The sequence below is a fragment of the Vanessa atalanta genome, chromosome 28 (genome assembly GCF_905147765.1).
Source record: "Vanessa atalanta chromosome 28, ilVanAtal1.2, whole genome shotgun sequence".
NCBI lineage: Eukaryota > Metazoa > Arthropoda > Insecta > Lepidoptera > Nymphalidae > Vanessa > Vanessa atalanta.
The window spans coordinates 4,539,993-4,557,259 of NC_061898.1; the positions used below are offsets into that span (position 1 = coordinate 4,539,993).

The 17,267-nt window shown below is 33.9% G+C and overlaps 1 protein-coding gene across 1 annotated transcript; it reads right to left on the minus strand.

The window, feature by feature from the left end:
* Positions 1 to 1,285: 1,285 nt before the first annotated feature.
* LOC125074549 (transcription factor ces-2-like) lies at positions 1,286 to 13,753 on the minus strand. The gene is made up of 4 exons (XM_047685877.1): positions 13,642 to 13,753; positions 2,936 to 3,022; positions 2,180 to 2,349; positions 1,286 to 1,432 (listed from the first exon to the last, which is right to left on the minus strand). Exons 1-4 carry the CDS (start codon positions 13,751 to 13,753, stop codon positions 1,286 to 1,288), a joined length of 516 nt encoding a protein of 171 aa, XP_047541833.1.
* Between the last annotated feature and the right edge of the window lie 3,514 nt (positions 13,754 to 17,267).

Consider the following 17,267-nt stretch of genomic DNA (forward strand, 5'->3'; position numbering starts at 1 on the left):
GATCTTTACCGTTTATTTATTCAAAAGAAAAAAAAAAACAAATTGGAATTGACAATTTTTTAATAACAAAATGGACGGATTTTTACATAATATCACATGATAAAAATGTTTTAATTTTTAAAAAATAATATGTGCATAATTATGAAATATATTAATCCTATCTTATGAAATCTAATATTATAGAAAATAATACTGATAATGTTTTGATACATTTACTTAATATGAATGAAAATAATAAAAATATTTTTTTTAATAAAAAAACTATCAGTAGTAAAATACAAGAATTATATTTATCCATATCGATATATACTAATTTGATACTACATTAAGTTTACTCGTCGCGATTGGGATTTTTGTACTGCGGCCTTCGATCAACAATACAAGAATAATACAATGCGACTCTATCTAGTTGTGAATAATTCATTTGAGGACCTTTGTTTTGATATCTGGCGCTGTATACATACTTTTTCCGAAGAACTGTTTTAAAACGTAAACTTGTGCATGTTTAAAAAAAAACACAATAAGATATCTCATATTCGGTTTAAAAGGCGAACGATGTTTCCTTAATGAAGGCCTCTTAGTTGTCTTTGATAAATAGGGACGAGTATGTACTTCTTTAGTTATCTAATATGCACCCGCGGATTACCCATGTAAGAGCGAAATTGCAAGGCCTCCCTCAGAACCAGCAATGGGGTCTTCCTGTCTTGCTTAGTTCAGGCTGGGTACGGCCGTCAATTGTTTTGACCCGTAAGATCAGGACCCAACTGGCCCAGTTGTGTTGTCAAATTGGGTGATTGTCTATTCCAGGTGGTTGTCAAATTCGGTGGTAGTCGTTGTCAAAATCGACGCTGCCATCGATGCAGATGTCAGGTGACAGTGGGAGTTCCCGATGCATTCAGAAGGAACCGAAAACTGTGTTCATTATCCGCTAGTCGACGATAGATGGCGTTGTTTTACTAAGTTATAACATGTCTTAAATATTCCTAATAAATACAATTAACGACGCTCGTACTTACAAGATATAAATAAACCATATATTCAGATATTCCATACGCTTCGCTAATATCTCTGTCGTACTGCGCTACAAACAGTTCTCGATCAATATATCTTTATATATAATACAACACCATTGCACTTAGCTACTTATATTTATTTTAATTTTACTTCGAAAGTTCCGACAACAAATAGACACATAATTTAAATCTCGACCAATGATGTCACGTGAATTCAAGGTCAAAGTTGTCTATGTTCGTTCCTGTTATTAGTATTGACCATAGACTTGAGGTTAATCTTTGGTAGTCGATGAAGGCACTGTCGTTTCATCCCTGGCCGCGAGTAACGCTCGCAGAGTGATCGTTTCTTGTCTTAACGCATTTATGTGAGCCCTTAACGAGGCGTTTTCTTGTTCGAGCAAGCAGGCACGCCACGCTATCTGAAATAAATGTTTATGGAAATAGTAATCCCTCAGATTATAAAACAAAAGACAGCAACTCCGCACCGCAACAACCGCCCAGGTGCAAACAGTTCAGGCAATCCTTATTCCCGCGAAAAAGATTTTTAGAAGACATTCTGGACGCCCGGGTCTTTTGAAAGGCACATGGAGCGAGAGGATCATTGGTGAAACAACAAAAGCGAATACAAATTCCCGATAGTACGAAATGACGCGTCTTTTTTTTAACTGTCAAAATTGTCATTTTAATTATAATTTTTTGACGTATTAACAAATTATAAGATTTTAAAGTAACATGGTTATTTTTATTACTAACAGTATTTAAAACGGGATATTTACCATGTTTTTTATTTTTATTTGTTGGAGCTCGATATTTCGACATTATCTACGAATTTCTTGTTAGTATTAACAAATTATTAATTACAAAACACACTTTAAGCTTTTGTTGCTTGATTACAATGTTCCGTACGTTACTTCTGGCTACATCTTTTGCGAGCTGCTATGGGCACATTTCAGAAAAACGTGATCTCAAGGACTACTAAAATAAGGTCACCAGTCAAATTTCAGCACCCCCCCAAAATTTTGCCACCCTAGCGCTGGTCCGTCTTCCTCTTTTAAAGGAGTATGTCGAAAACAACTTTTGAAATTATATAAAATGTTTCAAAGAAGAAATACTGTGACTTTACTTCGGTTAATTTCAACGTTATTGTTTATATAAGGGTCATTAACCTGGTCCTCTCTCATCCGTCTAGCGTCCCTGGACTTTTTAGCGGCTTGGTTGTTCCGCCTGCGCCTCTCGAAATACTTCTCGTCCTTGAGTTCGGCTGGTATCGGCCTCTTTTCCCCTCGTCTCCGCGATTCCATGTCACATAACGTTGAGGACACATTTGACGTTGATACTAGGAAAACATAAATAGTATATTATATCGTGATTTCTTTAAATGTATTGCTTTTAATGCTGACGAAGGGCTGGTTCATTTTTCGGAATCGGATCGGAATTGCGATTCAAAGAGGAAATGTTGCTAGCATTTATTGAATTCCACGCGGTCATGATTTGTACTTTTAATTTTTATATGTATATAATTAAGGCCTTTTTTATATAATATGTAATTTTATATACTTTATCCCAATAGGCTTTTACAAGCACTTTTGAATCGCCATTTAACAAACGTAGGAACGTACTTATGTAGATTCTACTGAGAAGAACCGGCAAGAAACTCAGTAGATTCTTTTTCAACATTTGAAATACAAAGTTATGTCAGTTGAATACAATTATACTTATATGTATATAATATATCCTGTTTGGAAGTCAACAAGTTTCCACGCTTTTTTATCGTATATAATATAATCTTGCATTGAATAATATACTTTTTTATTAATGTATTTATGTATTTTATTAGTGCTGTTATATACCTTTATATATTTATACAAACCATTTGTTTTACAAGTATATTATTGAGTACCAACAATGTGTGATGTACATACTTGGTGAGCATAACGGTAGATGCTGGCAGTACGATGGTAAACAGGGCGGTGGTATGGTCGCCAATAGAGGTACCACACCGCGTCCATCTGTGGAAGAGTTAAGACATTAGTGAAATTACTAGCAAATTGAGTTACAACCTCCGGATAATCGGTTTACAGAATACTAGCAACTTGGAGTCTCTCCGTATTGGCTAATAATCGGTTCATAGAACTTGGCGTCTCTCCACATTGGCTAATAATCGGTTAATAGAACTTGGCGTCTCTCCGCATTGGCTGATAATCGGTTCATAGGACTTGGAGTCTCTCCGCATTGGCTAATAATCGGTTAATAGAACTTGGCGTCTCTCCGCATTGGCTAAAAATCGGTTAATAGAACTTGGCGTCTCTCCGCATTGGCTGATAATCGGTTCATAGGACTTGGAGTCTCTCCGCATTGGCTAATAATCGGTTAATAGAACTTGGCGTCTCTCCGCATTGGCTGATAATCGGTTCATAGGACTTGGAGTCTCTCCGCATTGGCTAATAATCGGTTCTTAAAATTGGAGTCTGAACATGAAACTGAGTATGAACCAAATTAAAGACACACAGCCAGGTTAAGATAATTACGTTTGCAGCGGTCAGTACTCATTAACAGCAGTACTCAGTATTGTTGTGTTATGTTTCGGTTTGAAGGGTGTAACTACAGGCAAAAGGGACATAAATCTTAGTTTCCAAGGTTGGTGGCGCTTTGGCGATGTAAGGAATGGTTAATATTTCTTACAGCGCCATTGTCTGTGGGCGATGGTGACCACTTATCATCAGGTGGCCTATTTGCTCGTCCGTCGTAAATATTTAAGGTGTTTTTGTGTGTTATTTAAAGCATATTACACAACTAATTTATTTATAGACGATTGCACATTTTGGGAATAAAGCAATCGCCCTCTGACTCATCATCCTCCTGCCCAATTATCCCAATTTTACTTGGGGTCGGCGCAGCATGTCTTCTTCTTCCATACTTCTCTGTCAGACGTCATCTCACAAGTAACATTCTTTCTAACCATATCGTCTTTCACACAATCCATCCATCGTTTCTTGGGTCGTCCCCTACCTCTATATCCATCCACATCCATACTCAAAACCTTTCTCACAACATGGTCCTCATTCCTCCGCATAACATGCCCATACCAAGACAGCCGGTTTCCAGATAGCTTCTCGGTTACCGGTGCCACTTTCAAACTTCCTCTTATGTACTCATTCCTTACTCTATCCATTCGCGTAACACCACACATTGCTCTCAGCAATCGCCCTCTGACTATTTAAATTAAAAATATTATTGCAATGACATAAATCTTAAATATGTTTTTAAAAAATCCCGCTGAGTTTCTCTCTCTCAGGTCCGAGGTGTTTATGGCCGAACCGGTGGTAGAATTTTGATCAATAAAAAATTTCAAGTTTAACGAGTCTATATTAAAAAAAAAGATTCTGATTTGACTTTAAATCTCTTGTCTATAAGGCACGCGTATTAGGATGACGTATAACTGTAAGTATACTTGGTGGTAGGGCTTTGTGCAAGCCCGTCTGGGTAGGTACCACCCACTCATCAGATATTCTACCGCCAAATAACAGTACACTGTATTGTTGTGTTCCGGTTAGAAGGGTGAGTGAGCCAGTGTAATCACAGGCACAAGGGACATAACATCTTAGTTCCCAAGGTTGGTGGCGCATAGGTGATGTAAGGAATGGTTAATATTTCTTACAGCGGCTTTGTCTATGGGCGGTGGTGACCACTTACTATCAGGTGGCCCATATGCTCGTCCGCCAACCAATGCCATAAAAAAAATAGTCGATAGTCAACTGTTCACGGGTGAGACACGAAGTGAAGTCTCGACTGAATAATCAGTACCTTGTTTGTAAACATAAATACTATTTGTTCGTTCCGCGTTGGCATTTTTTGTGTATTTGCATAGATCGATTTTAATGACGTTCGTCGATTGTTATAATATGTAATTACGCGTAACATCACTAGCAGGTGTGCTATCCCCTAACCGTGTACATTCGCGTAAAGAAGTGTCTTAAATAATTGTCTGTGTTTTATTACTTTTCACTCGTTTTATCCCTATATCTATCTATGTATATAAAAGCGAAATACTCAAGAAATCTCAGAAACGATAACATCTACAAACTTGAAATTTGGTAGTTTTCTTTAATGGGTGTCGATATCCACTAAGAACTAATTTTACGTAACTCCCTAAGGGGGTAAAACGGGCGTTGGAAGTTTGTGTTTTATAAATTTCGCGGTGGTAAAGTCGCAGGTTCAGCTAGTATTATATACGATGATTTTAATGTTTTAATCGCGAATATACTATTTTATTTACTACGGAGTTTTAATAAATGTATTTTATCTGTGAAAATCAGCGTTTTGTTTTTACTTCATGTATATTAATTATTTTTAATACACACAGATTTAAAAATTATGAATCGATTATTTTTACAGGATAACAATAATGAAATTATTGTTATTATGATAAATGTAATTTTTTCTTTTTTTTTTAATTAAATAAACATTGTAAAATATGATGAGGTGTGAAGTTGTCTACTTGCGACTTGACAATTAATTGGCAGTTTTGCGAGCAACTTCAAGTTGTAGTATCCATATCACTGCGCGCGCATCATAAAAATACATTCTGACAATTTATTTACAAATTACCAATATTCAAAAATAGATCTGATTCGAAGGTTAGGAAGGCATATTCGACACAAGATTATATATCGATGATAAAAAAGCGTGGAGTTAATGCTTGTTGACTTCCAGGCAGGAGACATGACATACATATATAATTGTATTTAACTAACAAGACTGTATTTTTAGATGTTGAAAAAGAGTAACTACTGAGTTACTTGCCGGTTATTCTCGGTAGAAACTACATTCCGAACCGGTGGTAGCTTTACTTTAAATAGTTTGTTAAATGACGATTCAAAAGTGCTTGTAAAAGCCTACCTGAATAAAGTATATTTTGATTTGATTTGATTTGAGTTGACCTGTATTGTATTGAATTTGACTTACAAAACTAACATTCCAAAGATCACATAGTTCGATCTCATATCTTATATATTTTTGCTATTTATATTTGTGTATATTATGTTTTTCTTTTTGAAGGTTATAAAAATAAAAATAAAATAAGATGTCCTGTACTGGACTGGACTCATGCGAAAGGAGACAAGTCCTTTAGAGGGTAGGCTTGGGTTGTGGCTAAATGCATATGTATATAGGAGATTTCCTCTATGTATTCCTCTATGTATTCCTCTACTGTGAAGTAAGAGAAGAATTAAAAAACTAAACAATATATAAAATAAGTGGCTTGCTCAGCTTTCATCTTAAGGAAACCTACCCGTATTCAAACCGCATCGTTATTTGTAAAACAAAGGGCTGAAGTACGTTTGTTTTTTAATTTTTTTTATTTAATAACAGCTAGTTATTAAATAAAAAAAATTCCTGACTTTGCACTGGTAGGACGAAGATTTACATAAAACGTTTATATTGAAGGAGACACACTAATGTGTTATAACAAACGGATAAACTCGTTTAGCGTCAACAGCGCAATGGTTCACGGGCCGCCTAGCGATGTAAAAGTCGCAGGTTCGATCCTAACCCCTTGGGCTGTTGTCGTCCCCACTCCTAACACAAGCGATAAGCTTAAATGGAGGGGTAAAATGGAATATTAGCAATTTCTTATTTATTTTTCTATTTATTATAAATAAATATATATTGGACAACATCACATACATTAAGTAGCTAAAACACTCGTGTTATGGAAAATCAGATGTAACTACGGTAGCACGTACACCCAGATCCAAGACAACACAAACTAATGAACTTTTCCTACATCGACTAGGCTGGAACTCGGAGTGGCGTACCCGTGAAAACCGGTGTACACACTACTCGACCACGGAGGTCGTAATTTGGGGCATTGCTAGTATTCTAATGATAAATAAATTATAATGATAAGCACTTGTCTTTGCGATTGTACGTATGAATAATAAAAGCAGCGGTCGGTGGATCACGACCAAGCGACCCTTTAAACGGCGGTGCACGCTGTTAATTGTTAACGACAATATTTGTGTATAAGGACACGTTTAAGATTTAATAGCAACGATACAGCACTCGTAATGTTAGAATTTAACCAATAAAAATAGTTTTTAGGGCCGTGCTTGCTATTTGCGTCGTTGATCTAGTGCAGATATAAAAATTTACTTGGTGGTAGGGCTTTTTGCAAGTCCGTTGGTAGGTACTACTCATCAGATATTCTACCGCCACATAGCAGTAGTCAGTATTTTTGGGTTCCGGATTGAAGGTTGAGCCAGTGTAATTACAGGCACAAGGGACATAACATCTTAGTTTCCAAGGTCGGTGGCGCATTGGCGAAGTAAGGGATGGTAAATATATATAAAAGCGCTAATGTCTTTGGGCGGTGGTGGCCCATATTTTGCTGGTGCGCCTAGTTATTACATTAAAAAAATCTGGGTTTCGAGCCCCAGGATAGAACAGTGACAAGCCGGTATCTGGAAGTTGGAAGTGTGTACATTCCCGTGCCTCGGATAGCACGTTAAAGTAAAGCCGTTGTTCCTGCGCCTGATTTCATTCCGGTTATGCAAATTTTCAAAATCTATTTTGAGATAGATAGATCAATAGTTTTTATCCCGAGCGCTATCATGGATGAACTCACTAACTACTTTACTAATTATTGAAGAAAAATAGTATCTCGGTCTGCTTGACGCTTCGCGGTGTCACGAGCTTTTAATTTGAACGTGACAATTTCATATTTTGGTTAAACGTAAATAGACACGGTACTTTCGGTAGTTTAGTATTATTATTTAATTATATTAAAATTAAAAGTCGTTATTTATAGTCACGTGACCTAAAACACGAGCCGCCATGGTGTGGCGTCACATAGGCAAAAACTGTCATTACAATATCGTCTGGCACTTTGTTAAACAACTCTTCTGGAGTTTTAATGCTAGTATCTGTACATTAAACACTAACGATAGCGATTGTAATTCATTATTTTCCCAAATATTTATAGCTGTTAACGTTGAATAAGTGCCAGTCGTACATATACACAACTTTTGTTTTTATCAATGTGACGTCACCAAAATGACTGACAGCGTTTTTGCGCGAATAAAAATGGTATAAAATTTAATTTTAGTTTATGGCAAGAAAACGTTTTTATTTTGCCGAAATATTATTTTATTATTTGTTGCTTTTTAATAGAAAAATTAACATTTTGAAGTCCCTTTTCAAACACAGTATTGAGATTGATAAAATTAAAATTATTATCTTTGTTTGTATATTAGCCAACGTAAATTATTTATTTGTTCAATATTTGAAACGTATATTACACAATGTACAAAGGTAAATTGTTCAGTAGGGGTTAAACTCCTCAATGAACAGCGTTCACCTGTGATCGTGTGAATATTCACACATGGACAGGGCTGGCGACTACTTATATCAAAACAAACTGATCGGTCGTACGGATTATATGAATACTCTATTTAAGTATTTCATATTACTTGAAAGATAAACTTGAAATACGATCGTGAGATCATCTAAAGGATTCTATTTAAGCCATGCAAACACACCAAAAATTCGTTTTAGAGGAGTTGTTGACAGAGATTTGTTTCGAGATCATGATAAAAATTAGTACAGGGTTTATTCCAACTACAAGACGACTAAACTGAAATAAACAAGATCTGACCTTGAATTCGTGCGATATCATTGGTTGAGAGCTGGAATAAACTATGAGAATCGATATGGATTTTCAAAAAATGGCGTATCGAACGTTTTGAATAACGAACGAAGAGTTTTGAATTATGTGTTAGAAGCGCACAAAAAATAAATTATTGAGCATTCATTATTCGAAATTAAGTTTGTTTATTATGGTGACGTCTTAAGTATCTCAACCGATCGTGAGATTCTGCGTAGTCGTTCCCATGTATACTGAAAAAGATATGAGGTGCCTAACATCGTATCAAATTCGCAAAAAAGTCGCGAAAACAGTAAGTCAGATGTTCTTGACACTTGAAATATCGCCAGCCCTACTTAGTAAATGGTCGTAATAACTCACCTCCACGATCGCACCCCATAACATCGTATTGACCTATGGCGTATTACTAATTACCATAGATTTCTATGCTTTTCAATTTGCTTTCTTTTCGGAACGATGTTCTTAACTTGTGGCAGATATCGTCACGTTAGGAAAAAGCGTTAAGTCCTCCGGGTGATCTTTTCCTCTCTTTCTATTTCTCTATCTCTTTCATTTCCTGTCATTTAACTAATATCAAGCGTTGTTAACTTTTAATTGTCTGTTTAATACGTAACATATAACGAAAGCAACTTCCTTTTAACTGGTTCCACGACACCTTCCTTATTGTATTCCAAGCTAACCCTCTCGAATTCGTATTGGCAGAATAAGGATCTACGTGCGTTTATATTGAAGGATAAAAATACGTTCAGGTCTTCGCTGGAAAACATAGATAAATTACATCGTAATAAATAAATTCAGTGCGATTTTAAGGCATTTTTGTGTCGCATGAGCACTCTTTGGAACCAGCTTGAACCGATGGATTTTCTTAATTGATACAACTCGGGAATCTTCAAGAAAAGTGTCTTATAATTCCTTAAATGCCGGTATCGCATATGGAAGCCCTCGGTATTGCAGATGTCTATGGGATCCGATGACATTTTTCTCGTGACAAAAAAAAAAACAATCGCTTGAATAGTTCAGAAACATTAAAACAATTAACTTTTATTTATTGAAAGAAAAATAAAGAGTTTAATTATAAAGCAGCATTTTACGAAAGAACCGCGTGTTTCATCAGTAGAGTAGATTAAAACCACTCCTTCCGAATCTTTGGGTAATAGTCAACTTGGAACTTTTGCGTGGAGTCAGTAACTTTTTGTGGAGCGATGGTTTTATAACAGGATCTTACACAGCATAAAAATATATCTATTGCTTAATTTTAACAAATGTAAAGTAAAGTAAGGCTTGTGAGCAAAAAAAAAAATAAATGTTAGGTATAAAGTCTATGCCCTCTCTTGGTTTCATTCTTTTCAGTGATTTGTCCGTGATAGAGCAACAGACAGACTGACAGTCAGACGGACAGAGTTACTATCTAAATAATATTATAATTCTATCTCTATTTGGCACCGTACCTATATAATAAAATATCTATGAAAATTGTTATAAAGGACCTTACTAAATATAATCTCAAGATATCACTTCATAAATTTCTTAAAACGTTATCATATGATGATACTGAAAAATTGATTAAACCTGACTACTAAACTCATCAAAAAAATGAAAATTCTTCTTACACACAAACACATACACAAACACATACACAAACACACGCACGCGCGCACACAATATTAACGCACTTACATAAATGCTTACACATATACATACAACATTGCACTATCAATATAATATTATATTCAAATTAATATAAAATTAAAATAAGTGTCCTGTATTATTAGAACAATTATGGAAATAGCATGTAACTTTTGCATATACTATGCAGCTATTGACTCGCGATCGAGAAATGTGCTCCTACCGTCATACAGTTCACCTAGTACGGAGGGTAATATCCATCGAACTTGAGTTGCTTAGCATTGTTTTAGTTAAATTACATTATATTTTTAATAACTTAGAGTTACATTTTCTATGTAAAATAATTGTTATATTTGTTTATTGTAAATATTAGCACTAAGTTAAGCTGTTAATGGATTAAATAAATAAATAAATACCAGCTTGAAAAATAATAATATTAGTAAAAATACATAGCATTTCTCAATTAAGTGCCTCCGCCACACGTTTGTATCAAATAAATACTGCAAATTAAATAAACAATATATCTTCTCGTATTTATTTGTTGTTTAAATTATTGACAGAGTTTTCATAATATCGAAATAGCAGCGTCGCGTGTCGTTAGTGTCGAACAAATTGAGTGCAATTACGTGCCCCCTGTGGCGTCTGCTTTGACTGAATCGTTATTTGTTTACGTTTTGAGTAAAATGCATTTGTTTTTTTTTTCTTATTAACAAAGCTAACCTATTCTCAATAAGCTAAATGAGGTGTTAATGTCATTTGGACCGTATTTTTATGCCACGAATAAAAGTTATAGTATTTTTTTTTTAAATTAATAGTTGGTTTAAAAAGCGAAGGAGATTGTCACTTGTTTATGTTTATTTTTCTGTGTCTGCGATTTTATAACCGATTATTAATCGATTTTGATAATTTTTATTTTTTATAGAAACTTAATAAAGGTCGGCATTATCGTCCATGCAGATGTGGAAGATACCTCAAATTACATGAAAATATTTTACTTATTTATTTAAAGTGCTGTTTTATTTGAGCAGCCCGTTTACAAGATTTACCGATATCTTTAATTTATAGAATAATATGTGACTGACTGACTGATTCATCGTCGCCGAGCGTAAATTATTCAAGTTACGGTCATGAAATTTGGTATATTGGTGGTTGAGTAGACATCCACTTAGGAAGGTATTTTGGAAATTCTAACCCTACTGGTTGAATAAGGGGTTGAAAGTTTGTATGGAAGTCCGTTATTTTTAAAGTTAGAAATATGAAACTTTATTTTTGGGACAGTGATTAAAAATTAGTATATACGTATTTAAGCGTTTCCGGATATTCTACCCCTAAGGGTTGAAATACACACCAAAGAGGTCTTAATTAACGTAATATTTTGAATTAATCTGTAAAAATATTTAACGCTAACAAAGCCGCGTGCAACAGCTAGTTTCATATAAAAATTACATTATTTTAATTCACAATTAGGCAATTGTTAATGTATTTATTACAAAATGGCTACGTTAAGAAGATGGAACTGTGTGTACTCCCGTGCATCTGTTTCCTGCTCATGACTGAATGAGGGCATTACCGTCTTTACCATAGGGCACAAGGGGTACGTGCCCAGGGCCCCCATCCTGAGAGGGCCCCAAAGAACCTACTATTTCTTTTACATATTTGTTCTCACGTTGCCTTCTATGTATATTTTCAAAAATGATATATTTGTAAGAAATTACTAACATATTTATCAAAAAGGCTTTAAAATAGCCATAAGATTGTACAATCAAATAACCAATCAGATTCCTACAAATTTACGAAAATTAAAGCAAACTTTATTTGAAACTATACTTAAGACCTGGCCATAAGCAAAGTATTTGAACATATGTAAATATCTGCCAAAAGGGCCCCAAATTCATGGGTGCCCACGGGCCCCAGCATTGCTTGAGACGGCTCTGAATGAGGGTATAGAGAGTGGACCTGTCGACATCATCAATACGTAAATATTATATTTCAATGGTCCAGTGGTTAGAACGCGTGCATCTTAAGTGATGATTGCGGCTTCAAACCCACAGAATTTTCATGTGATCTCGTGCTTGGCGGTGAAGGAAAACATCGTGAGGAAACCTGCATGTGTTTAATTTCAACGAAATTCTACCACATGTGTATTCCACGAACCCGCATTGGACCCGTGGTGGAATATGCTCCAAAACTTCTCCTCAAAGGGAGAAGAGGCCTTAGCCCAGCAGCGGGAAAATGACAGGATGCTAATGTAACGTAATGTAAATATGTACCCAAATTCAAAAACTCTCATTACATGGAGCCCAGCGCTAAATTTACACTAAGGATACTCGGTGTTAATGCCAGGGCAGCAAAATTCGGAGGATGAGAAAAAAGAAATCACGTTTCAGTAAATGGTTTTATTATCTTCCAAAATGGTATAATAATGCAATGAATGAGTCATTTTGTTTATTGAATTTTATGGAAGGAAACTGACACTAGGGTCTGGGCTTTGAAGAAAGTGGTGACGCTAAAGTTGAATCATTTATTGGGATGGTTTTTGTAGAGATCTCGGGAGTAACAGACAGACATTTATTTTTTCGTTTTTTTATTTTTTTTATTTTACTAATTTTGTTTTACTTTTTATTTTCTGTGTGTTTCGTGTTGTTTGTGGTGTACAATAAAGTATATATGTTTCATAATTAATCTGCTACTTAACTTCGAATATAGATTATATAGAATAACTAACTCAGTAAACAACACACAGGTGTCCTCAATAACGGTACACGAACTGCTTCAAATATTTCCTGTCTAGATAGATTGGTTTTAATATATATAATTAAATTTAAAATTACTTTAAAAAAATATGTATATTACACGCTTTAGGTGATAGTAAACCTATAGTCTATTCCAACCACAAGAGGACAAAAGTCAATTAAATAACATTTGACAGCAAATTGACGCGGTATCATTGGTCGAGAGCTTGATTAATCTATGATATTCACTATGGATTTGCAAAAAAAAATGGCGTTTCGTAAGTCGACGAAACTGTTCGATCGGAATTTCGGAAGGAAAATTATAGTGGATATAAGTAGTTAACTGTAATCGTATGATATTATAAATAAAAGATATATTAATCATAAACTCTTAGTAGTGCACAATATAGCTGAGTTATTAGCAAATCGCATGGAATACGTAAATCTAAGGCTTATTTACCTTTATTCCTACTTCTATTGGAATAGACTATAAGTATTTATATTCATAAAAACAGCCAAATTTTATGAATAGATCTATGCCAAACAATTGTTTTTGAATTAGTTAAGAAATACAGACAATAAAATTTAAATGACATTTGACACTTACCAGGCGGTACTACGAACTGATTGTAGCTTCTCAGCAGTCGAAGCGCTGCTAAAGCGCTCTGTTGTGATCCACACACCGGGTCGAGGTCATAGAGCAAATTAGTGTGTTCCATATTTAAATTTATTATTTTTTTATTTTTCCCTGATTAACTACAGTGATAGTTATTAAAAGTGACGTTACTTTTGACAGTTTTTTTTTTTAAAATAAAAATAGAATAGACTAAGGAAACTTATATTAGACTAGATGGAAATCCCCTTAAAATTATTTAACGTTTCAAAAATTATTTTAGGAGCTTATTGAATAAAGAATATTTTATATCTGTTAAATGAAAAATAATCTATTTCACAGATTATAAATCGAATATGTGTATATTTATTATACTTATGTAGATTTTTGTGTACATTATAAAGATGTACACAATTATAATAAATACAAAATTATACCGAAATTAATTCGAATTAACAATATTATCAAATTACTCGTTAGTAGTACTAAGATTCTACAAATACTAGCAAGAAGTTGTAGTATAAGTATTTAGCTTTTAATTGTAAAGGTAGCCAACCTTCATGTGTGTAGATAGCAGATTTATTTAATAAATTCAAAATTCGAAGCATAATCACATAATAAAAAAATGTATCCCGAGGCACAGACACAACAGTCTATGATATTGTATAATTAAAAAAAAATACTAGAAATAAATTGTAACTAATTTTATATATTTTTTAATTTATCCTACGACATAGCGGTGCTCATATTTTTACATCCTATAAGATGTTTTCTGCACCGTTAAGAAATAAATTTCGTATGAATGATAAGGTAAGTATATCTATACCCGTAATTATTATTTTATCTGTGGACAGGATTGTTTCGTACCTTCGATTTAAAATCGTATCCCGTGTGGGATCTTACGTCTGTCTATCCGTTTGTCATATTTATTTTATGTATATAGAGTTTGTGGATTTGAATCAAGGGGGTGTAACGTCAATGATTTAATTCAATTTTGAATTTTTACAGCGCGAAAACTTAGTTAAGTCAAATGAACTACTATTTTTTGGTAAGCATATGACGTAAGAATAGTTTGGACGATTTGTATAATGGGGTTTTTATTAAAATCTGATCTTAATAGTGTTTAGTAGTAATTAGGTTTTTAAGTAAAAAAAAATTGTGAAGGCTACCCGTAAAATTGGCAAAAACTTTTTTTTTTGTAATATTTGACAATTTGACAGGACGTTTGCCTAACAATGATAACGTCTAGGTCAGTAAAAAAGGATATATTCCGAGAGCATTATGTGCGTATCACATAGTAGGCGTTTAAGAGTTTTTTTATGTAAGAAATGAGGCGTACTGTTAATATATTTTAAACCATTGGAGATGATTTCTAAACACAAACAATAACGTCGAATATGATATTATAGATTCATTGAAATGTAATTAAAAGGGATGAGATGACCTGTTTGTCAAAAGTAACGTCAAAAATACACTTTAGAAAAAGTGATAGGTACAATTCTTTAATACAAACTTTTTTTTAAAATTCTTAAATGAAGCTAATGCTTAAACTGAATTAGGTCCAAAATTATACTTTAAGATAACTCCATTGTCAATAGATTTTGATAATATTACTTTAATTGTAATTTACTGGTTTTTTAAAGTTAACCAACAAATTATCAAACTGATTACAAAAAAAATAACAAAAAAGTCACGTTCACACGTTCGCACTTAAAACAACTATAACAGTAAAGAAAAACTTACATAACATTTTCCAATCTCCCATTGGCTGGTTTTGTAATCATTAGATAATTTCCACGTATCTGATTGGTCGATAAGCCACGCCTACACTTTCACGTTAGCTGTCCTTATGACATCGTGTAATGAAAAGGTAATGAAGACTCATTACCGCTTAGCGCTGTGGGTGTTTTATAGTGTACACTATTTGCCATTTTATTAATTTATATATTTTTTTAATTCCAGGGCAAGTACTCAAGTACACAATGCCACATATAGTAAGCCTTTTATTATATTTAATCATGCAAAATGCTAAATATTATTTCTAAACTTATAGAAATTAGACACTTCTTGCTTCAATTGAAAATGGTTGTCACAACGGCCAATAAAAACTATTTTATTGTGAAAATAGATAAAGACAGATTGTTGTTACTTTACAAAGTATTTATTTTAGGATTATTGGCGCCCGATATGGGATTATTTCAAACCAACACCTTTTTAACTGTTTATAGAGTGACAGATCAAATTGCTCATAAAAACAAATGTGTAATAGTGTAACAAGGTAATCATATATTATTGTGTTCGTTAAAAATCATTCAACGATATTCTTTGCGTAATATAAATCTATGTAATGTCTAAAATGGGGCCATTCAGGCCATTCGGGGGTAGGAGGGTCAACTATGTCTTATGTTTTCTTATAAATGTGGGTGGAAAAGAGTCCCGATAGTTCTTAAGTCAGATCAAAAAATGCGCAAAGTTAAAATTAATTGAAAAAGGTTCGATTGTCGAGGTTCGCTCGGATGCGTACAGGTATAAAACGATATTTCCATTTCTATGGTAACGGGCGGGCCAAAATATAAAGATTATTAGTACCTTTGAAATAACGAATAAATATTTAAAAAAATTTATTCTTTGAAACATAAACATTAAAATAAACGTATGTATTAATTTTTTCCTTCAGATTCTTACGTAATAAATATTAAAAATGGAGGAGGGGGTCGGCAAGCGAAAATAGTCTTACGTAATAAATGAATGGCCCCAATATGATAAAATTAAAATATTCAATATTATTAATCGTAAATCTGTCGACGATAAAGAACCTACCAGAACAAACATGGCGCCCGGCGTTATAATTGGCGCTTATGACGACGGAACGTGTTATGAACCACCGCGCGATCATTAGGAAGGCATTACAAGAACTGGAATGGATTAAAATCAATATTTTTGTACTTTATATAAGTTTGAGTCGCTACATATGATTTAAATCTACTAACTAAGTTATCACTATTTAAAATTTTGAACAAACTACTAATATGACTCAGTTGGTCGAACACCTGGATCTTAATCGACGGTCGTAGGTTCTAATTCGAATAAGCATATGTATTTTCATGCTTTATTTGAAAGAAAACATCGTGAAGAATCCGACATTTATTTGAATTTAATGAAATTCTGCATCATGTGTATCCACCAACCCACTTTGAATCGTGGTGGAATATGCTCAGCAATGGGACATTTATAAGCCCTTACTTGACTTATAAGAACAGTGGAGTTAGTTAGTTTGTTTTTTTTTTCGAAAGATATATATTTTTTTTATTTATTTAAATATACACATTGCTAATTACAGCCAGTGATAAAAATTAATTCTTATCCAAAAGTAAACCTAGATTTTAATATTACACAATGCGTGCAGTTAGCATAAGTAGGTACTAGTTAGGTCAAATTAAACATAAATAATAATTAAATTGTACTTATTTACCACCATGACGAGGATCTGATGACGAAGATGTCATCATTTTTTTATGTCGAATGTTGGCTTAAATTCAGTAGTGTTAGCCCAGGGTTAGTTAAACCTACGGTCCGGTACTCATATTACATACGATTTGCTAATATCTCAGCTGTATTGT

Bases quoted from the DNA above. Each gene is read 5' to 3' on its own strand.
- LOC125074549 (XM_047685877.1), bottom strand. From the start codon at position 13,753: ATGGAACACACTAATTTGCTCTATGACCTCGACCCGGTGTGTGGATCA. The intron at 3,023-13,641 runs GTAAGTGTCAAA...ACTCTTCCACAG, and splicing joins TCAGTTCGTAGTACCGCCTG to ATGGACGCGGTGTGGTACCT. The intron at 1,433-2,179 runs GTTAATGACCCT...CATTTATTTCAG, and splicing joins GACGGATGAGAGAGGACCAG to ATAGCGTGGCGTGCCTGCTT.